The sequence below is a fragment of the Carassius auratus genome, unplaced genomic scaffold (assembly GCF_003368295.1).
Source record: "Carassius auratus strain Wakin unplaced genomic scaffold, ASM336829v1 scaf_tig00214790, whole genome shotgun sequence".
Classification (NCBI taxonomy): Eukaryota; Metazoa; Chordata; class Actinopteri; order Cypriniformes; family Cyprinidae; genus Carassius; species Carassius auratus.
In genome coordinates this window covers 198,815-223,389 of record NW_020527805.1, presented here as the reverse complement: position 1 = coordinate 223,389, position 24,575 = coordinate 198,815, and the positions used below count along the sequence as shown (strand labels likewise).

Genomic DNA, 24,575 nt, shown 5'->3' with positions numbered 1-24,575 from the left:
GAATACTGAGTCTTCCGGTTGAATTCTACTGACCTGACCTCACAAAACATACGAGCAAATCTATACTCCATCAGTTGGAGCTACAGAAAACATCTATCACATTATGCTCTGTAGCATTCATGGCAGAATTTGAGGACACTGAGTGCTTAGCCCGCAGATTTACCAATGCAACATGCAGGTCGTACAAAACTTCAGAGTTTATTCATTTCACAAACACATGGTTCGTGCTCCTATAAATTGATATTTCACTGTGCTGGAGAACATTCAAAGACTTTCTGCTCCTGCCCATTACCCTCGGCCCCTGAAAATATCAGCATCTAAGACAAGAACTGAAATCTGTAACCAAATATTGGGGGTCTGGATATTGGACAGGGAAGAATATAATGAAAACTGCATGAGGGTCTCAGTGGAGGGTCTGGCTTCTGTGTCTAATTTAGCTCAGAACAATTCCTATTTATAAAGTGCAGGCTCTATTCTGGGACTGGAGTTGATCAGGGCAATGTCCTGAGTATAAGGGGTGTGTTTTGCAGGGATTTCTTGTCACTGGTCATGAAGCTAGCGATCAGAGCTTGTGTCAGGACTTTTTAATGGCTGTGATGAGTAAGAGATTTTCTTGTGTAATTGATCTATCTTTCTTTATAGATTTGACTCTAGAATTCTGAGAAAATAAACAGTTCATAGCCATATGGGTCGAAATATTTAAATTTTGTATAAAATTAAATGGGTTTTTTAAATGGTCCTGACATCTGGCAACCACAAGCATGAAAACTCTCGAAGGTCTATAGTTTTTTGCTCTTTTTTGTTGAAGAAAATAGATTGATTATGGATATAAAGAGTTTTAGTTTTTTAGTCTTCCCTTCTTAAATCAACAATATTGCATGTTGATACAGTCACCGTTGTCATGTTGATACAGTGTTTAATGATGTAGGCATTATCTTGTCTTTGTCTTGCCTCTTAGTAAAGGAAAAAAGGTTGCCAATGGGTTTTTCTCCATAGTTTTTGTTAATGACATTAACACTGATTGCATACTAAAGTTGATTTATAAATTACAATGATGTACAAAATCAAGTGTGAAGATTTGAAGATTTTCCATTAAGAATATTAGTATGTTTCAAGCCTTAAAATGCTAAATACTGTATGCTAGGTTATGGAACAAAGCCAGTGTGTTCTTTTGTAAACCAGAGTACTAGGTCTTGAAAAGGTCATTGCGTATGCATCAAAAGTGCTTTTCATGTATGTTTGTTCCATTCAGTGGCAGCTGTGTACTGGGTTCACCCAGAGTTAGTGTGTGTTTTCAGCGCTAGGGTGTGTGATTGTGTGTGACAGCAGCATTCCTGGGTATATGCGAAATACATTACCACAACACATAGTGAGTCTAAAGAACAAGAGGTGTTTGGTGGTCCTTCCATAACGATCTGTCATGATTGGAGGAGGTAGAGGGATGTCAATGTCATTTAGTATGTCTAGACAAGCTATTTTTGAGAGACCCTCGCTGCAGTGGAACAGACGTCATGAAGGCAGGATGAACACTTCCAGAATATCCACAGCACTGGAAAGCTCAGTGGAAATGCTCATAAAATAGTTTCTGTTTGATTCTTTGAGCATGTTCAAATAAATGCATCTAACATCTCTATGCCTCACATGTTCCAGTGACTAATGGACCATTAGGAGAGATTGCAGTCCCACAGTACACTTTGTTTTATGCTTATGAAACTTTTTTCTCCACCACTGGTAACTTTTTATTGCAGTATTGCTCATTGTCTCTCCTTATGATTAATTGCATATGCTTGTAACTTTCATTCATTTGTAAGTTTCAGGCAGAAGTGTATGAAAACTAAATAAATGTAAATGTTTTATGGATAATTTAGATTTTTGCTTGCAAAAACGTGTAAACTCTCAAAGTTTGGTTTCAATAAGATGTACAAAAAAAAAAAATGATGCTCACCAAGGCTGCATTTGTTTTATTAAAAAGTACAGTAAAAACTGTAATTTTGTGAAATATTATTACCATATAAAATAACCGTTTTCTATTTGAATAAATTTTATCAATTAATTTATTCCGGTGATTCAAAGCTGAATTTTCAGCATCATTACTCCAGTCTTCAGTGTCACATCATCCTTGATTGTAAATTATTCTAATTTGCTGATTTCCTGCTTAAGAAACATTTTCCCCCTCAGGATTCTTGAATAGGAAGAAAGTTTTGTAGCATTATAAATGTCTTTACGGTCACTTTTGATACAATTTAATAAATCCTTGCTGAATAAAAAAATATTAATTTCTTTAAACAAAAAAAATCTTACTGACGTCAAACTTTTAATGGTGATGTATATGACATGCACTTGTGCTGAATTATAAGTGTTCCATTCCAGAATAGCTGATGACCATTGGTCTGTAGCAGATCTACAGTACATGTAAAAATACACAGTGAAAAGATCTGTGTGCCGAGTGAACTTGATGAGGAGTGGTGTAACATACAGTTATTGATGTTATGTTTTAAAGTCAAAACGTTGTGAAGTGAAAGAAACTAAAAGGTTACTTTTAGTGAGACCATCAACAATTAGCAGGCATTATGACAGATTTTCACAAATGGAGCATCTGCCCCAAAAAGTCAAAAGTCTGGACACACCTACTCATTCTGTATGTGACTGTTTTCTACTTTTTTTTAAAGATGTACAGTATAATAGTTTTCAACACTATGAAATGACACAAATGAAAGTATGGGAATGATGTAGTGATCAAAACATGACATAAATAAAAACTCTACTTTGTCTCTAGATTCCAGCTAAGCTTTAACTGGATGTTCTCCCAAACAGCTTCAGAAGATGCACCCGTAGGATTATTTTAAAATGGTATTAAAAGAGTAGAACTAGAAATTAAATTTCATGCAATTAAGCAGAAGCATTAAGATTACGAGTAACAATTGAACGAAGTGTGTTTAAACATTTGACTGGTAACGAGTGGTGTGTTTTGGGGCAAAACTATCTATTTAATAGAAGATGGGATGATTGAAAAAATTTGAATTATTATGCCAACTGAATGTTGTTCATTCTAATTTTTCTCAATTCTATTTGGTGCCACTAGTGGTGCAAGCCACACTTCGACTTTAAATATATGCAAGAAAGATGAAACATCACAATTCAAGAGACAAGATAAAAGACCAGCTGGATCATTAGGAGATTTCCAAAACTTCAAAATAGATTGTAAGAGTTGTAAGAGTTGTAAGAAAGTAGACCAATTAGGAGATTGGGAGATTTTTAAACTAATAATTAAAAAAAGACTGCAAAATTTGAATGGAGCCTGAATTAATAGCAATGGTTAATTATATAGGGTTAGAGGTTTCTAACAAACCCAAACCAGAATATTTGAGGAATATTAATACAGTCCTGCTTTAATGTGTTTAAAGATTGAACTATTATAATAATTTTGACTGTAATAAGAACATGCAATAGAAAATTTGAAGCAGATTGAGTCGTTCAGAGCCACAGACCACAGATATTTTATCAGACGGACAGACGAGGATCTGGTCAATTTGATCTTATATGTCTGCTGCTTTTTCAGTATGTCATTAAAACATAATTCAGATCTCATGTAGTTTAATTTGTGTCTTACTGTAGTGTTTAGTCATCCCTAGCTCTTGCAGCAAATTTACAGAAGTAATCATGTATTTTCACCACACAGCTCAACACCTGCTCTTAAACACTGATAATCACTTTCAGACCTCACCCAAAACCTGAACGAAAGTGCAGAGAAGCTAATAAACATTTGACATTTCAAGCAAACACACCCTATAACTGTCATTGCTACAGCCCCACCAAGATGCAAAACCACTAAGAACATTAGTGCCGCATTTTTAGCTCCAGTTCACACAGTGTTTTCACAGTGTAACTTGAACATTTCCACATTAGGACTTTAACCCAGGCCCATTGTCACAAAATTGTAAAAGAGGAAAAAAAATGTACAAGCAATTCAGTAGTAATTAAGGAGTCTGAGGGTTTAAGCAACTCATTTCTAATTTTAGTGAAGAATAAATGGAATATATGGAAAATGTACGTTTGCAATGATTGCATTGCCTCTTTAAAACTGTGCCCTGAAGCGTCTGCACACAGTCGTCTTATTTGTCGTTAAAACCTCAGACCAATGCGTCATCAGTGCCTCAATTATCCATCTGAAAGCGTGCAAGACTGATACACGATGGAGACTCTACTACCATGAGAACTCTCACACAGAGACAAAAATCCTTAATCATCTTCAAAACCTCTCTCTTGCTCTCTTTCCCTAATTTGCCAGAGTGCAATAAAACAAGTTAATTATGGAGTTGAAAATATGAGGATAATGATAGGATATAAGATGATGGTCGCCCTGAGGTTATGAGTTTTTGATTCTCTCTGTTGGCTTTTTTTTTTTTTTTTTTTTTGCTCACTAATTCCAAGGAAAGCTTCCCAGAAAAAAGTTGTTTACAAGTGGTTTATTGACTGCTTTGGGTGATAAGAGAATTTCAGGTTGGTCTTTGTGAAAAGAAACAGCTCAGAGTCCATGAAATAAATAATTACTTCAGATGCTTATTTCAGTGCATGTGTTTTAAAATTTGGTGTAACATCAATGTCATATAGAAGATTACATTTAATAAAAGGATTAATCTGAATAGCCAAATCTGTTATTTTCTTCCTCCGTGAATCACAAAATGTAAATGTTAGGCAGAATGTCCAAGCTGCTCTTTTTCTTACAATGAAAGTGGATATTAATCAAGAAAATGTAAGACTTTATATCATTTTAAAGATGTTGATTGGTTTGTAAAAAAAAAAAATGTGTAGAAACAATTTTCACTTAGAAATCAAAGGTAAATTTAACAAAAAATTACAAAGAAATGGCAAGTTGAATTAAAAATCATTTTTAAGTTTTATTGCATTTGAGAGAAAAAAAGGTTGGTCTTAAATTACTACGTGGATAAACAATCTTTTATTTGGAAAAACATGCATGAATGAATCACCTAAAATAAAACCATCAATATTCATTATTGAAATAAATACATGGTTTATTCGATTTTGTTTGGGAAGAAAATACTGTTTACATTTTTCTACTTCAAAATGTACTTGTACGTTCTTTGTAATTGCTTGTGAAATTAACTAGAAATTTCTGATTAAAAAATGTTTCTACACTGTTCACAGGCTGTTTTGATTTCATTTTTACTTTGAAGTTATCTAAATACACAAGCACAAACATTAAATTTTATCAAGCTACTGTGCACAAAGTGTGCATTTTAGATGGGCGGCCTTTAAAATAGTAATCTAGTATCTTTGAACAGTTCATAAACTATAGGGAAGGTGGATTTTTCATTCATCTGACGAGTTAGTAATTTTACTTTCACAAGTGAACTAGATTTAGTTTTAATTTGAGGATGTCTGGCAAAATGTAATCTTCAGTTGCACACGTGTGCTTGAACAGACGTGAAACAATGAACGTGTCTGTGTGTTTATGGAATTGCAGCAGTTCCTTTTCTGAGGAAAAGCCTCAGACGAACAGACAGGGATTCCCCCCTGACAGACACACACACACACACACACACACACACACACACTCACTCATGCTTTCTCTCTTCCCATTTCTCTGCCCTTCTGTGTCTGGACTCTGGTCTGGCTGTCTGGATCACTCTCACGACATTCCAATAACAGACACACATACATACTGTACAAGTTGCAAAATATCTCACACTTTCTTTCATTTTTGCAGACAAATGACAGACATCATGCTGCTGACTCGCAATGTCACAGCGATGACTTGGCGATTTCCCTCCATCTAGAAAACTGCATGACAAATATTCACACTGTCACTTCCTGTTGGACATTCCATGCTTCATTTTACTGTTGTCTCTCTGAAAGTGTGAAAACCAAATTTAGGAAGTGACTTTAATGTCAAAATTCTACAGGAACAATCCGGGGTTTATTTTATTTATGTGGGGTTAATGCAGGGTTTAATTGCTTTATTTCACATGCACTGAGAAATTTGATCTGAAATAAATGTCTATTGGCTATTAAATGGCTCTTAAAATGTTAAATTATTTTAAAATTATATGTATATTATTTATATTACAATAATGTTATACATATTATTTAATATTAACTCAAATATATGATTTATGTTTATACATTTTATATTTGTTTATAAATACCATATTATATTTATTGTAATAAATTGAATTTTGTGAATTATTTACTTATTATTATTATTTATTTATTTATTTTTATAGCTATTATTCATATTGTCATTTGGTGACTAAAGCAAGGAATATTTATTCACAACAGATGTTTTATATAGCACACATTTAGTATTTGTTTTTAATTTGAGTCACTCTTTATCTTTACCTTATTTATCATGTTGTTTTCTGATGAGGTCACAGACCAACTGGCAAGTAATTTTTAATTTCAGTATATGATTTATGAGTTGGTACTTTGATTAGTAATGTTGTAATGTTTTAAAGGTTCATTACTTTTACATTCATTCCCTAGGAATAGACATGTTTGCCAGCAAAAATTAGCTCAGCAGTGCGAAAACACTCATATCTTTCATTTACGGGACACTGATAGGAAGTCAAACTTGGCGAACCCATTATGAATGATTAAACATGCAGCGAGTCTGTTAACGAGTTTGTTTTAGAGCTTTGTCTTTAATCAACGCAATGGCAAAGACTTTCCATGCTCTTGGATTGATTAGCTCAAAAAACAGCACAGAACAACACCTTCCAGCACTGTGTATGAGTTTAGTGACATCAGCCTTAAAGGCAAAGTCAAATACCATACAGACAGACATTTTGTTCAAGGCCTGACTGGCTAATCAAAGATTTAAAAATTTGACAGCATGTTACTAATTGTATAATCATATACATTTTTACATTAGTATGCGCTAAGTAGATGCTTGTAGTGACTTAGTTTACTTCTGAAGGTATACATTGCATCAGTTCATACATTCCCTGGGAACTGAACCCATGACCTTGATGTATTATGCACCATATTATGCGCCACAGAGCTTAGTGTGTTGCAGTCAGAAAATCTACATCAACATAATCATGCATGTTGACTGCGTGCGTTCATGTGCACATGCTCTGACAAGTGTGCTGTTTTGTTCAATTGCTCTGTTTTATGTCGACCTACATTTTTAATTTCCTCATTCCTTTCATATACAGCATATCTCCGCTCTCTCTCAGACACTTGCGAGATGGAGCGCTTCATCTGAACAAACTAAAACATAAACGTGGTTTTTGCTGCAGGCGGGAATGAATGAGACCACATGAAAAGCCCACTGTATCTCACACCATTTCTCCTGTTTCTCTTCTACCACTTTATCTTGCTTTCATTTTCTTTTTTTGCACAGCTTTTGTTTTCCTCTCTCGTTTTGAAATACCTTTTTAAAATCTAGCAACTATCTATCTACTTATCTGTCTGTCTGTCGTGTCGTGTCTGTCTGTCTGTCTGTCTGTCTGTCTATTTGTCTGTCTATCTATCAATCGTTTACATAATTCTATCTAGTCATTCTAGTCCTTCCCCCTCCCCTTTTCTCTGTCTTTCTCTCTCTGTCTGTGTGTTCCGGCTAAGAAAGGTTCCACCACTTGCAAACACAAAGGGGCATTGTATTCTGGGTAAAATGTGGTAAGCAGACGCTGGTGGATGGCCCTAGTGGTTGCTGGCAGGCAGACACTCTTCCTAACGCTGCCGGCACATGAGCTCTTGTTTTGGGAAAGCCCTGAGTTATGGCGGCTGTGGCGAGGGGCATTTATGAAAGCGGGACGTGGCTTATTTTGGGAGCCAGTGGGGTGGAGTGTAAATTTAGCCCCACCACAAGGTCACCCCTGATCTCTTTCTCTCTTGTCTCCCTAATTAAGACATCCGTACATCCAACTGTTGCCAGGGTGGGACCACCGTGTACCCACTGAAACTCATCTCTCGCTTACTCCATCAAAATGGTTCCAACAAGTCTAAAAAATCAGTCTCTATGCTGTGCTCAAGGGTCTTTTTCAGGGGCTTTGAAGTTTTCCTAGAGGGTCAGACTTCCCAGCGGTGGTGGTGGATTACTGTGGTTTGACTGTAAAAATAGAGCCACATAATAGAACTGTGCGGCAGCAGAAATTTCTCCACGAGAGTATATTATTTAGAAATATGGGAGTTTTTTCTCTCCCCTAAGATGGTTTTAAAGATCTTTTGAGTTTTAAAGGTGGTGTGTGTAATATCTTAAATATTGCATTCTTTATCCAAGCTTAATGTGGAGAGACAACAAATACTTTAAAAAAATGCCATTCATAAACACTGTAGCACAGTGTTTAAATCACTTACCCCCCTGACATTCCAAACCCGTGAAAGTTTTGTTCATCTTCAGAACATAATTTAAGATATTTTGGATGAAAACCGGGAGGGTGTCCCATAGTAAATTAGTAAATTACACTGTCAAGGTCCAGAAAAGTATGAAAGACATAATCAGAATAGTCTATCTGCCATCAGTCGTTCAACCGTAACGTTATGAAGCACCGAGAATATTTTTTGTAAGCAAAGAAAACAAAAATAACGACTTTGTTCAACAATTCCTTTGTCAACAGTCTCATCTGTGTCTCTCCACATCACCAGATGCTGCGTAAGCTCTAAATACATGTAGAAATATGTTATATATGTTTTATCATAAAACTAAATTTGAAAAGCTTTTTTTTATTATAATTATTATTGCAAATGTTTTTTTTTTTGAAGAATCACCCATTACTGAATAATAACAGGGTTATAAGAAACCCTCAAAGCACACAAATTCCTCTTCATAAGGCTGTGTGCTTAAGATAATGGCGATGATATGACAGTCATGGTGATTCTCATGAGTTGTGAACTCATAAATGAATGCTGCTGGTCAACCACGGTCAGAGGCAAAAGTGCTGATCAACAGCATCAGCATTTTAATGAAACGCTGCACATTATCTGACCACATAAGAACTTTTTTGTAAGCAGACAGGAAGAGTCTGAGGAAGTGACTTTTTGGGTTGGGAATGGCAAATGTTTTAAATATGAGTTAAAAGAGGTACATTTTGGTGACCAAAAAAAATCCTGCTGTTTATTACGGAAGCGAAATGTGGTTTATTTGTGTGTGTGTGTTTTTTTTTCCACAGTAATATCTTCTGGTGACCAGTGTGGTGTATTGTTAAAGGGATATTTTTTCTTCTTCATTTCATTTTATTTTAACCCCTAACATTCAATTATGTTGGTAAATGTTTGCACATTTGAAACCTTCTCTTTTGCTCTTATGATTAAATGGGTTATACAGCTGTGTTTAACTATGTGTGCTTCCTCTGCGTATCTTAAATGTGATAAAGCTCTGTGCTGCACTTCACTGTGGATTTGCTGGGGTTTTATTTTTCTCTTTTTTAGAGTTTAACTGCTAAAGACTTTTCTTAAACATGCAATTACTGTAGATTAGAGATGTGATATCAATGCATTTGATACAGAGTGAGAGTGATGTGAGTCACTCTGTGTGTGGGGGTGTGCGTGTTCTTGCAGGTGTTTGTGTATTTTCAGATCATGTGCAAACTTGATTAATCAAAATGTTATTCAACTCACAACTGAATTGATGTTTATGAAGACTTGTTGTGTTATGCACCAGGGAGACCATGTAACGTGTAATGTGTGCAAATCAGACCTTACTTACTTTCTACTGATGTTTCCTGTCTCATGCCAGTGTTGTTTCAGAAGCTTCAGCTGATGCACATGCCTCCTCTAAGGGCCAGGAGGATGACTATACCACCATGAAGTTAGTCCAAATCCAACTGAAAGAGGAAATTAAATTGATATTGCACATATCTCCATAAAACAGCATTTGATTTATTTCTCAAGGGAGGCATTTTACTCAGACAGTTCTTGCTGCAGAGTCTCAATACTCCTTACAGAATAATAAATCTTTGTACTTTTCTACCACAAACATTAACTCAGATCTTCCTCAGTAAAACACTTCCAGCATGCTCCATGAAAACAGACTGCTTTGATGATATGATACATCGTGCGTTTTCAGTGTTATGTCACATAAAAGAAAGCATCAGAGCATTTTTAGTTTATAAACACTTATTGTAAAACAGATACACTGTAATAATTTGTGAACAATTTTCACTCAGAAGTTAATAGTAAATTTCATAATACATCAAGCTTACAATTTAAGTATAAATATATATAAGTTTTAAATGATCAAACCATGCAAAAATGCACAAAATTGCATTTGTACCTTCACTTAAATAGTGCATGAGAAATTGAGAAGACTTGTATCATAGACAGACGTCGTCATCTGAACCCATCAGATATTTAACTGAGTAATGTGTTTTTTGGAGACTTTTAAAGTTTATTCATCCTAGACAGTTCTTTTGAGCAAATATGGCTTTAATTTTGTGCTCTGTGAGAGAGGGAACACTTCTGGATAGAAATACAAAAAGAATTGTATGTTTTACATTCTTTGAAAAGAACCATATATGCTGCGAATGGCATCATCTGTAATATTTCAGTAAAATAACAATTCAGATTCATCCATCAGCAAAATATGCTTTGATCTGACACGCTTTACTTAAAATATAAAACAAATTACAGCTTAGAGTGAATCATCCACCGCAAGCTTTACTGTATTTGACAAAAGGCGGTAAACTAAGCTTCAGTCAACAGTGCAGTGAGTGTTTATATATATTCTATTAATATGAGCATTGTGCACTGATGTTATTTTTCCTCACATGAATTCAAGTATTAGATGCATTCAATGAAACGAAAGATGACATCACGACGGCTTCACAAAGATGCATTGCGCTTTAGATATGACACTGTGATGATGTCATGAGGGACACCTGATATGATGTGGGGCTGAAATTCAAGCATGTAAACGGGAGATTTAGAGTTGACTGCAGGTCATCCGTACTGCTTTCTCAGGCAGAGAAACCCGCAGCTGAAACACAAGGAGACACTGTACGGAAGGAATGCTCTCTGCGGCTTCCAGACTTGCTCCCTCTGTAATTTGTAAACGTAAAGAAATGTGCTGCCGCCCACAGAGAGGGGGAGATAGCAAATCCACAGACTTATGTCAGCATTTTATGCCCCGATTTGATTTTTATCTGCGGGTATGGATGCCTGTGATGTTTGGGGTGATGACTAATGAAGTAATGTTTTACCAGTCAAAGCGTTTGGGCACATATCTGTGGTTTCTTCAGATTCAGTATTCTTCAGATTGTTGTTGCCTTTTCATAAAATCCAAGTGGGTTCGTTGTGTGTGTGTGTGTGTGTGTGTACGCATGCTTTCAACATTAACCTTAGAGACGTATGGAGTTATTTTTGATTTGCTGTTAGATTTAGTGAATTTAGTTTGGCATGTGAACTGTTTAGCATCTTTGTCACTACTTAGAGAGCAATAGAGTTAAGTTTTTTTTTTTTTTTTTTTGGTCCCAGAGTATGACCATTGATATATATTTTTTGATTGAAAAACATAATTTGTGTCAAAATAGTTTGGTAAATATGTTGTGATTTAAGTTTTTTATGATGAAACTTGTGGCAAAAAGCCTTTAGTTATTGAATTTATATGAGGCAAAAGCGATTAGCAACAAATACATGATATTTTTTTAAATAACTGTTAAATAACCACTTCAGCAAATGGTTAACCAGTTTTGGATATTTATTCAACCACTTTTGGCGTTTCATAACCTCTCAAGTATTTCAAATGAGTAGTGTATTTCTTTTAGTACAGTAGGTGCAATGTTACAAATTAAACTCTGTAGTGATTGGAGTGTGATTGTCAGTGTGAGCCCACTTTGCACATCCTTTGCAATAAATCTTTTCCTTCCCGATTATGGAAAGCAACTTGTTGATGTTCAGGCGTACTGTATCGATCCTTCGCCAACCAAGATTTTTGGCGGTGCTTTTGGCTTTTTTGGCCCTCCCAAGTAGAGCTTTTAGATTCTGCAAGGACAATTAATATATGTTTAACAAAATATTATTTGGAAGAAATTCATTGTTAATTACATCATCTAAAATAAAGTATATTGGGTTTTACTTGAATCATATAAGATTTAATATTGCATACATTTACTTTTTAATGGTTTTTAATAGCATTTTAAAATGTGTGTGTGTGTGTGTGTGTGTGTGTGTGTGTGTGTGTATGTGTGTATATATATATATATATATATATATATATAGTAATACATCACATTTTTTGCAATTTCAAGTCATTAAGAGAGAACATTCTGAACAACTTACTGTATAGGAAACCTTTTTTTTTTTCTGAAAATGCATAAGGGGTAAATGCATTTCCTTTTGTTGCAGTGTTAAAATGTTTTAAAATGTATGAAATTTTCTGGGATTCTCATTAGCTACATAAATCTAGTGTTTTAGTACTAGACGGATCAAGTTACCTCAAAATCAACATTTAGACTTCATGATGGTTGTGCAATGCATAGTGACAAACAGGTTTAGCAAATAGCTGTTGTGATTTTTGTTGCTATTTAGTGCTTTGGGAGAAAATCAAATCAAAATGGGTTTTTTTTTACTCCTGGAGGCATTTAACCCCATTGTACCCTTGAAGAATGATGGCATGTTGGTGCTCTCTGAGTCTCTCTCTGGAATATTTTTCATTGATTTTCAGGCTGTTTTGGAGGGCTCGTGCGTCTGTGTATCCGCGCACATCATTTCTCAGCGCTTGATTACTGGATGTGTATTTGACGCGGGCTGTGAGCTGCGCCTCTCTCAGATCACATATCAGAGGGACGCGCGTCATTAAGGAGGGCACGCTGCAGCGCGACTGTAACCGTAGAAACTGCGCGCTGAGTCTGACTCTGTCTGACTATGACAGGCGCGGAGTCAGTCTGAGCGCGTGCGGTCACGTATTAATAATGAACAGATGCTGAAACATCACCGATATATGCATGCACAACGACCCCTGACCAGCTTGTGTTTGGGAGGTTTCTTGGCACGTCCGTGTTCAGGAAAACAATTTATGTTGTTTGTTCTTTTTTATATAAGTAGGCTATATAGGGATTTTTCTTTTCTTTTTTTCTTCTTTTTTTTTGATTACTAAGTTTATAAAACTCTTCTAGTGGCGCCAGAGTAGGCTACAAATTGCGCTGAGCGAGAAGAACTTTGACAGATTGCGCACCAAAAATGCCTTTATTTTTACATTTAGATATTTAGCAGACGTTTAAAATGTATTTACACTTACACATATCAGGCCCATATATTGCACACGCTACAGCATGTATGTATTATATGTTGCATTTGCTATATCGGTAAGAACAAGCGCGCCACAAAATGTTGCAGCAATGCACTTCTTTTAAATGCATGCATTCTAATTGTTTATTAGAAGTGATTAGTGTTTGCTAGTAGTATAACAGTGTGACTCAATAATTGCATATGTGTGAATAATCAAAATATCCCGCTGTATTTAATAGGCTTTAGGCTGTGTGCAACACATGTCAACATGTGCATCTATTTCGACAACAGTTACTCAATACAACGCGATGCAACGGGCGGATGGAAGGCGTGAAAAGAGGAAGACACATTCGCAATAGATCTTTCAAGGAGATGATGATGAAACCTGCTAATGATCAAGAGATGTGCATATTTTTGCACTCTTAGCCCACTGGTGTGGGTGAGACTTTGACTTTCCTCCTAGGCTACAGTATATTCACATGATTTTCTCGCAGAGGTGAAAATAAGCATCAGTGGTTTAACAGTTAAAATAATAAATACAGGGTAAAAATTAAAGGACGGATTCTTGGCGTTTTGAGGTTCTCGTGGAATAATTGAGATTTAAGTGGATAAATAGTAGCTAATAATGATAATAATAATAAGTATTATTATTTTTATTATTTTTATTACGTTTACATGGCTGTTCTTTAATTGTATATGATTATTATTATGTTTACATGGCTGTCCTTTAATTGTATATGAATTCTAATTATTAAGCACACGTGTTTTGTTTGTTTTTGTTTGTTTTAATGTGATGTTGCCTTCATGCAACCAAACGCTGGTCTCATCTATAGCATGTGAGCCCGCAGATTTCTGGCACGTATCCTGCCAACACGAGTTAAACCTCAAGCCCACTGCACTACACTGAAACATACACTCCCTCTTTACATCACAGAATGAGCCAATAAAAAAACGAATGCAAGCAGAATAAAACGTATTTAATGACTGTTACGAATCATCTGTTAAAATTTTAAATTAGTGTTGTAAAGGGATTTCTGTTGGCTTTACAGAAATATGAGACGTTAAATTTTATATGAGACGTTAAATATTATTAAAACATTTAATAATAATATAATAATAATAATAATAACTCTATTTGTATTGCGAATTAAAGACCAAATCTGTTCTTTCTGACTGCACTGAGCCTAACTCCTTTAGTCGTGTAAAATTATTAAACTTAACTCATTTAATAAAAAAGCACATTTTTATAGGCTATAATGTATACATGTACGTAAATACTGTAAATAATAATATATACATATATATGTATTAGCAGTTTGGGTATTGGTAGAGAGAGAGAGAGAGATGGCATTTCCTTTTCCCAGTTTACACACCGTACAGGTTAAACAACGCGTTTAGGATTTGTTAATCAGTCAGTTAATTAATTTGTTACTTTTGTCGTGTTCTTAGCGTCAGTTTTAGGACGCGTAAGAACATTGTATGTGTCATCAGTAACCATCAAATAAAAAAAAGAAGATGAAATCCACAGAAAATATTAATTCATTCAGATGACCTGTAACTGCGAGAATCGCTTTATTCCTGGCTAGTTATGGGTCCCCCCCCTTTCTTTTCTTTCAGTCTGTCTCCCTCTCTCTGTCTTTTCCCCTTCCCATTCAGTCTGTTAGTTTAATGCGCTTTAATTCGCTTTCCGAGGCACCACTGAAGGTTTTTAAACGACAAATGCGCCTACTAGTGGTGACCATGTGAACTCAGGGTGTGTCAACCACACAAGGACTCATTAGTCTAATTAAATACCATAAATGAGACTTAAAAAAACATTATTATTGAACTGTTATGATGTATAAAAACCATTAGTTATTAGAAGATTATTTTAGCATAAGATGCATGTGCGATAGAGCAGAAATTTCTCAACGCTTTCAGTTTTTCATGTGCAGAAAATACTTGTTTAAATGTAAGTAGCCTTCAATTTGAACGTTGTTTAATTATTGTTATTTCTATTGTTTGTTTTTTTGTTTTTTGTTTTTTGTTTTTTTGTTTTTATTGAAGGGATATTTGTTGCTTTAACAAATCATGTTAATTAACCGTTTCTGGATTGCTCAATACATTATTCATTTAAAAAGTATATAAAGATCAACTGGCACAACAGACATGATTAACTTCAACAAAATATATTAAACTTTTTGTCGGTGTTTTTTAAAGGTTACACTTGGCAGGCTTTAAACTTTAATACATTATTATGTGCCATAGCATGTGAGGAGAGGAGTGAAATATTTATTGATTGTTCATTAAGTATATGGCTGATAATAGAGGAGCTTTCAGTTTTGCTCCGGAGCGTTTGATGGGTGCGTCAAACCCATCCTTGTCTGCCAATTGGTCGATTAGGCCCGGCCCTGATTCCTGATTGGTGGAGCGCTCAGCGCACTCCAGGCTATAATGAGATGAGTAAATAACGCTTGTCTGCAGAGCGCGAAGCGCAGCTTATGTGTGCTCGTACGTGAGACTACCGGAACACTTTTTTCTAGCATAAAATCACTTTTAAAATTAAACATTCAATTGGAAACAGAACATTTGACAACTAAACCGGACTTTACTGCAGACATTCTTCTGAAACTGGGATTAATTTGTGTGGACTTTATTTTCAGAGGCTCTGGACTTATAGAACAGAAAGGGTCGCTCTGACTGAAAGTAAAACTGACATTCGGGAGCAGCACACACCTGCTGTACACACTCTGGAATAAATGCGGTTTAATAAATAGCTTCAGAATTATATTTCCACATGCGTTGAGAAGCGTAGGCTACTTACAGTTTTGTGTTTACACTCAAATTCCTTTCTTCGTGCAGCTCGAGATCGTGAGCGCGCGTATGTGTGCTTGCGGTTTCTTGTTTTTTTGCTGAAGTCAGCGATAAACTTAAGCGCTTCTGCGTTCTGCATTAAAACGCGAAGTAAACTGTCACAGAGGAGTTTTCCTGGTCCACTGTCACGGACTTTCTGTACTTACCCCATCTGGGTGCCTGAGCTCTTCACGGGGTCTCATTTGTAAATCTGTTGTGATGCATATTCCCGTAGACCCGAGCACGAGCAGACGGTTCACGCCGCCCTCCGCCTCGTTCCCGTGCGCTAAAGTGACCGAGAGTCCGAACATGAGCGCACCGGGACCGCTTCGGGCCGGGCGGCAGATGGAGAGCCGCACCGTGGTGGACGTGCTGGCGGATCACGCCGGAGAACTGGTGCGCACCGACAGCCCCAACTTCCTCTGCTCGGTCCTGCCGTCTCACTGGAGGTGCAACAAAACTCTGCCTGTGGCTTTCAAGGTAACGTAAATAAAACATTAATTTCTGTAGCCTATTATAACTTTTTTCATTGTGTTGTCGATTAAATCACAAGTCAGTCAGGACGCGCTTAATAGCTGCTAGTGTTTACAGAAGTCGCGCTCTTGTGAAGAGATAACCATAGCAACGGTAGGCTGCGCGAGCGTTTTCCGTTAGAATCCATTACAAATAATACAAACTGTAAGTACTGTCATTATTTATCACTTCTCACATATTTATATAAAATACGTGCAAAAGAAAATGTTTTTTTAGATAGAGTAAGATAGTTGTCAAATCGCCATTCAGGAGCAGCACACTCCTTACGATATCATAATATATATATATATATATATATATATATATATATATATATTATGATATCATCGTAACATACTTCTGCTTGACTGATAATATTAACAAATGATAAGAAACAAATACCTGACAATTTGGCAACACATTGTACGGTCCTAATTTTCAACTAATACTATTATTAATATTATTATTAGTCTATTATTATTATTGTTGTTGTTGTTGTTGTTGTTTAATTGAAATTTATCAGTTGTAATGGTCACCGCGACAACAACATCCCGGTTGTTATGTTTTGTTTGCGGGAGAAAAAAAAATACTGTTTGGCTAGATGTAATTATTATTAATATCTAAATAGTGTTTATTTTTGTATTTAGCATATATATAAGTCGTGCACTTGCAGCAATCATAATTTAAATGAAGTTTCTCAAATTGAAGAAAAAAGCTAAAATTTATTATATTAATGGGAAACGATGTATCCGGAGCTAATCATACACATTTTATTTGCATAATAGAATTATATTAACTACAGAGATTAATATATTATAATCATGTATGCAACGCTATATTGCAATAATTAGTGTGAGGCTTGCATCCCGGGTTTGTTTGGTTTGGGGTTTGTTGGGTTTGTGTGTGTTGTTGACTGGGTTTGTTGGGTTGATCTGTGTGTTTATCAGGTGGTGGCTCTCGGTGACGTTCCTGACGGGACTCTGGTCACGGTAATGGCGGGAAATGATGAGAATTATTCCGCAGAGCTGAGGAACGCGTCTGCCGTCATGAAGAACCAGGTGGCGAGATTCAACGACCTGCGCTTTGTGGGCAGGAGCGGGAGAGGTACCACATCTATCTGTTTTTCTGTCTGTAGTCATTGTGCATGCGGTGGAAATCCAACAACATATTTATACATTATGATTAAAAAATAAATAAATAAGTTATAATATATATATATATATATATATATATATATATATATATATATATATATATATATATATATATATACTGTTTAAATATTTTTTTCTTCATGCAAACACAATTTAAAATTGATAAATGAAGCTAAAATATTGCATAGTGGAGATCGAAAAAAAAGTGTACAGCTTCCTTCAATTACTTGTCCCAGAGAAATAATTTCCCCACAGTAGAGAAATCTTAAACGATTTGAGTTTTTTTTTTATTTTTAAACATCTCGTTTACACACCTAGCTTTTACATAGCTCACATTCTTTCACAAGCTTTTCTTTCTCATCTTTTCCCTCTTGGCCTCGCTCCTCGCACTCACATTTTTCCTGTAAATGTTACTCTCTAAATAGTTGCAGACGGATGAGTGGAAAGCGTTGCAGAGTGTGAATTAAAAGTACCTTTCATTTCTGTAGTCAATTACCCCACCCTCATAACCCTCATACAAGCCACTGCTTTCTCCCCCTCAAAGCACAGCTTCATTGCATTTAGAGATCAACACACACACACACACACACACACACATATGCAACACAGACACAGAGGAGTCCCGGGAACAATCTGGAACACATTGTCTGACTAATCCACATCATAAATGGATTTGAAAGCGCATCAAAGCAGTAGTGCTGTCTCTTTTCAGAGGAAACTCATTCATTTCTCCCAGCTGTGTGTGACCCACCTCATTGGGATTGTGCACGAATCTTTACTTCATTCAGCCTGAGAGAGTTTCTGTTTACCTGAGGGCTTTTCTGGTGTATAATCAACTTTATGTAATGTAGAAATTCTTCTCAACCGAAAAAAACTACACAGAGAAAAAGGTCAGTTGAGCAGTAGCTTAAGGTACAAAAGCTAAAGGATACATTTTTGCACCTTATTTACCACTACATGGTACATATTATTGCCTCAAAGGTACATATTGGTGCTTTAAAATGACATATTAGTAGCCTACTAATATCTAAAGGGTACATGTTAGTACTTTTCAAACTGGGAACCAACAATCACAGTATTGTTTACATGATAGTTTACATGATACACCACTTTCTGTAATGAATTCAGAAAATATAAAGTATGCAGATATTATGTGAAGATTATTTTGTCCTAAAAATGTTGCTAAAAAACCGGCTGCACAATATTTTTTACTGTTTCAAACCACAAATACTTTCCGTTTTTGACTCAACATGTTGACAGTGGGGTCTGAAAATCTGAAACCGCAAATGAAAATGCTTGTGTTTTGCAGTGTTTTTCAATACAAATGTTATAATCAGCCTTATATTTTCAGAGAAAAGTTGAATTGCAAAAGTATATGAATTTTAAAATGCCCTCATTTTTATTTAGTGACAACAGCACTCTCGCTACACGAACAAAACTCCATCCAGCATGATTTTAAAATGCTTATATTTATTTCTAGGATTAAATAAAATTGTGGATCATGTAATATCATTTCAAACTGGCAAAAAGGGTGACATTTTATCCTGTGTCTTCTCAGGAAAGAGCTTCACTTTGACCATCACTGTGTTCACTGGACCACCCCAGGTCGCCACATACCACCGTGCTATCAAAGTCACCGTGGACGGACCTCGAGAACCAAGACGTGAGTACCCAGAATTCCCCTGAATGACTATCAAAAACAGCGTTAACAGAGGTGTAAAACGGTTTCCAGAACTGGTAACCTCCTCTTTGCATGACAATTTTCTGCATGAACTCAAATGGTGTGTTTTATATATAAGTACTTAATCAGGAGCTGCGTGTTTCTTTGTGCATGAAACCAGCACAGTATGCAACAGAAAGAGGTGTTGTCTGTTTTATTGGTTTGTCGTCTGTGTATAATTTCATGCTAGATCGCAAATCACAACTCTGGTAGAAAAGTATTTATTTTGCGGTTTTTGATAGCAAGGGAAAGTATTTGAGGAGGTGATACGAGATGAGATAGTCTCTCTTTTGTGTCTGCTTTATACCGTGTTATTTACTGCAGTAAAAACCAGACTGAGCAGTCTTTAGTACGTGTGCCAAGTAAAACATATTAGTTAATCTGTTGGTTCCTGGAGTTTTTCTATCTGCATTAGAGCTTGTAGGTTGATAATTGCTCACTATTTTTGATAAATCGGTAAATGTGTGTTATGATTTTGATGTTATTCTATGTTGGGATGGAGTATTCGGATGGTGCAACGAGTATTTGAACTATTTTCGGCGCACAGACGACGTTAAAAGATGATGAGTCATAGATGGTACTGGGGAATAGAGCCGCTGTGTGTGTGTTCCCAAATAAAACAGTGTATTTTTGTGAGTAAGTACTGGTTTCGATGTCTCCCTGTATTCTTTATTTGAGTGTATACATACCTGTACAGCAGCAAGTGTTAATATTAAACAGCGAACAGTCCTTCGTGGTCTAGATGGTTGCCAACCTCAGATGTCAGTTGTGGTGTGTTATTAAGCTGTTTCGGGAGCAAAGAGCGAGGGTGCGTCTCTGAGCTGCAAACACAGAGGGTTCAATGAAAGTGGACACTCTTTCTGACCAGCAGGGTCAGCAGTGCCTGACCACATTAGAGCCACTAAATTAACACAGCACTGAACGCCTGCTAGGGGTACAGATCCATAACGCTAATGCAGCCCATGACCACAGCAAGAGGAGGCCAAAGAGAGATAAGAGTAAGTTAGTGCCTCTGTTTAAAAAGCCTACTTTTAGAAAACAATATTCATTTAATTACATATTTATTTACATTTTATTTTTGACAGTAAACACACCTCACTACCAGTTTTCACTATTTCATGCAATATATATACATATATATATATATATATATATATATATATATATATATATATATATATATACACTGTTCTATATACATATAAATACAATTTTATCAGATTTTCAATATAATTAATTTATATTAATAATTTAGAATTTAATTTATATGTATATAGAACAGTTTATATATATATATATATATATATATATATATATTGCATGAAATAGTGTAAACTGGTAGTGAGGTGTGTTTACTGTCAAAAATAAAATGCTAAATTTATGCTGATTTAAATCTTAAAGAGTTGTATTACAGTATTTTTGTATTTACTGTATAATAACTTATTTTGAGAGAAAATGTGTTTGCATTAAATAATGCAATAAATCCTAATGACCCTTAAAATAGGCTTCAGTTTCTTTATACATATTTTCTTTATTTTGAACGTTTGAAATATGACCTGAACATGTTTTTGTTCTGTAAAAAAATCTATCATTACCTGAGTTACTTGAGATATGCCACTTGTTTTGATATTTTATAAAATGCAAATTACACATAGTGATGCAAAGTACATGCAAAAACCCCTTTTGGTTCAATCTGGCACTATGTTTACCTTTTTTAACATCTGTAATTCTAGATTTCCTCATGCATGTCATATTTATCATATTGGCTGACTGATGCTTGGCTTGTAATGAGTCTTTAGAGCTGTTTCCTGGAGAGCGGGTCACACGGCCGTACCTTTAGACTCTGCTCACTCAACTAGCACTAATGAACAGGTGCTTCAGACGTAATGCAGTTTTAAATGATGTGCAAGTGAGCGTCATTTCATGTGGTTATGGTGGTGAGGTTGCATTAGACTTAGACATCTAGATCCTCTATCAAAATTGTTTTGTTGCTATAAAAAATTTAAACTTGTACAGCAAAAAGTGTACACTGACGGTCCAATCATGCTGAATATTAATCTGCATGTATTAGATTGAAGTCTTTTGAATTCACTGCTTTGTTCATTTGCTGTTTGTGTGTGAGTATGCACTGGATTGTGTGTGTGTGTGTGTGTGTTCTGCTTTTGTCAGATATGTTGTGTTGATGGCATCTTTCATGAGAAAAACCGCACCCTCTTCTCCCCCAGGCACTGACTGAGGCTGTATGTGTACTTTGATAGTGCTGCCAATAGAATAATACCTCATTAAAGTTTACCTGCGGAGTTGATAAACCTGATGGACGGGACAATCCCCCCACAACATGGGGGAACTTTCCATAGGACAATATAATATAATATAGTCATACTTAAATTATTATAGGAGTGCGCTTTACAAGAAAATTAAATGTTATGTATAATTCATTGTGTTACTTACTGTTTCTTATTATTTGTGAAACTTACTAGAGTGAAAATTGTTTCAGAATAAATACAACACCAATTTTTTCAGTGTATAAATGTCATTACCTAACATCCTGTCAAACAAAGCATCATTCATTTTTAAGGCGGACATTTATCAAGCAAAACATTGCAGCTGGTTAGAAGTCATTGCAAAAATTGCTCAGAAAAGTGAAGTCAGTTCTGACAAAAGCTTATGTGGCAATTGAGTGCAGATGCCATTTGAATTTAAATTTCATTGAGAAGAGAAGAGACGAGATTATGATCAGGGGTTTCGGGTTCGATTGTATTTGCATTTTAGCACACAGCTCGTAGAGGGCATGTAAATCTGTTAACAATATCATTTGCTGTGTTATTTTTCCACAGATATCATTCTGTGTTTCTGTAAATAAAGGAGTGTACATGCATACATTAGTATGTGTGTGCGTGTAAAACACCTGCCAGGTGTGTCATCCATTAAATAATGCATGCCACACCCATAGAAATGAGTACATAGTTCTGCATATAGAAGGTGATATCGAAAACAAAAATAAATATATCCCTCTTTCTATGAGAAAATCTGATTGCATGCTTTATATGGATTTTCAATTGAAACTCATTTGAGATTTTTCTTTCCCGTTGGACGATAAAAATCTTGCGTGTGTGTGAGTGTGTGTGTGTGTGAGTGTTCCGTGCATTTTTAATGGTGGCATCATCACACTTATGCTATTAACAGTCATTCTGCTATCAGTGCATCATAAGAATGTTTCTTCAAAGCAATGCTAACAGCTAGTGGCAGTTTTCGTCACTGCTGACGCTAATTATGAATGGAGCCAATATTGGACGGCAATGCTTGGAATGCGTTTGAAAAATGAACAGACAATTCATTACAGTGGAAATGCATGCAATGCAGATTTAACCACTGAATGGGTGCATTGCTGCTTTAGCATTCATGCAATGAATCCTTGCTGATACTAATGCTCCAGTGTCTTTGAGGATGTTACAGTTGATTCTGTTCTCTCATTATCTACACCTCCCAGTCATATTTTCTTTGAGGGATTAACTCAACATTTACTGACAAAAGAGACATGGAGTATCTACACCCCTGCACAAGCCACACACATCTTACGGGCTTTGTGTTTGTGAACTTCCTTGTTTATTCTTTCACCCAAGCAGACACCATTAGTAGCTTTAAAGAGGAATTTAATAAAGTAGCATAATAAAACACCTCACCGTCCATGATAAACGTCTGAGAGGCATTGAGTAGGAGACAGAGACAGAAAGGGGAGGGAGGAGTGTTACGGGAATATTATAGTGAATCATATGTTTATTTTTCTGCCATTTTTAACAGTGAGGAAAATTCTGCAAATAGCATAAATGAAGAAGCGAGATGTGCCCAGACTGCTAAGAAACACAGACATGCTGAGCTTGTTGGAAAAAGGAGATTTTCTCTTTGTCAGAGGGTAGTGTTTCAGGATTTTAAATGGGTCGAATCATGAGGAATCAATTTATCCTTGATCTTTTGAGATGAAAGACTTCATTGTGCCATGAAAATGTAACGTTTCAAGCTCAAAATGTTCTGTTAACATTTCTTGCTTCTGCACTTCCACAGCTTTCTGACGTCAGACAGATAGATACGCTTGACCAGGACTGCCGTACGTTAATGATGTCAGTTTGATTTTCAGAACCTTGACCCATCCACTGATGGCAAGATAATAAAGGAAGTAGAATATATTCTATTATTTATAAATATGGGAAGATCTAAAGATCAGATTAAATTTAGGAATGCCTGTCAAACTCTGCAGATCATGTGGATTGTCTTGTAAGCAAAAGCAGTATAATGTTTGTTATTGAGGACATTCACAAAGACAAAGCCGATGTATAATGGTCAAGGCTAAATAAATTTTATGTATATATAAAATAACATTAGTATTTTATAAATTATTATAAAATGATATATTAAATAAAAATTAATTTCAATATTATATAAAAAGCATTTTATATGATTTAATATATTTAATGTATTAATTTTATATATATATATATATATATATATATATATATATATATATATATATATATATATATATATATATTACATATATTTAAATATATATATTATTATTTAAAAATATAAAGAATTATATTTATATAACATTTTTAACCGATTGAAGTTCTTAGCGATGTATTCATATATTTATGGTAGGAAATTTAAATAACATCTTCATGGAACATGATCTTTAATTAATATCCTAATGATTTTTGGCATAAAAGAAAAAAATATATTTGGCTTTTGCTAAAAATATACCCCAGCAACTTAAGACTGCTTTTCTGTTCCAGGGTCACATACACATTATAATTAGACTCTATATAATCTTCATATCTACGTTAAGTCTCATTTAGATGTTAAAGTAAAGATTTAAGTGTGTGAACTTTAAGACTGAAACCTGTTCTACATGACAGATACATCTCAGTTCTCACACTCCTGCAAGCTGCAGTTGCGTCAAATCCTGTTACACGCACATATACGCGTAGGCGCTTGCGTTTTGAAGTCAAGGGTCTCTTCCTGCCCTTTAACACCTCTAGCAGTTCTCATCAGAACACTTCTGCCTCTTGCTCTGTCATCTCCTCCCTAATTTCCACTCCATCTTCCAGAATATTCTCAAATAAAGAGAATATTAAATAAATTCCTCACACTGAAGCTCAGTTGCATTTGAA

General features: G+C 35.5%; 1 protein-coding gene across 2 annotated transcripts in view; it reads left to right on the top strand.

Annotated features, from left to right (window-relative positions):
- Nucleotides 1–24,575, top strand: part of LOC113092942 (runt-related transcription factor 3-like) — a 49,328-nt gene that overhangs the window by 5,219 nt on the left and 19,534 nt on the right. For both annotated transcript variants that reach the window (XM_026258739.1, XM_026258740.1), the window contains 3 exons: nucleotides 16,256–16,500; nucleotides 17,481–17,637; nucleotides 19,246–19,350. In XM_026258739.1, coding sequence (XP_026114524.1) covers nucleotides 16,256–16,500; nucleotides 17,481–17,637; nucleotides 19,246–19,350 — 507 coding nt within the window. The remainder of the gene's footprint in view (nucleotides 1–16,255; nucleotides 16,501–17,480; nucleotides 17,638–19,245; nucleotides 19,351–24,575) is intronic.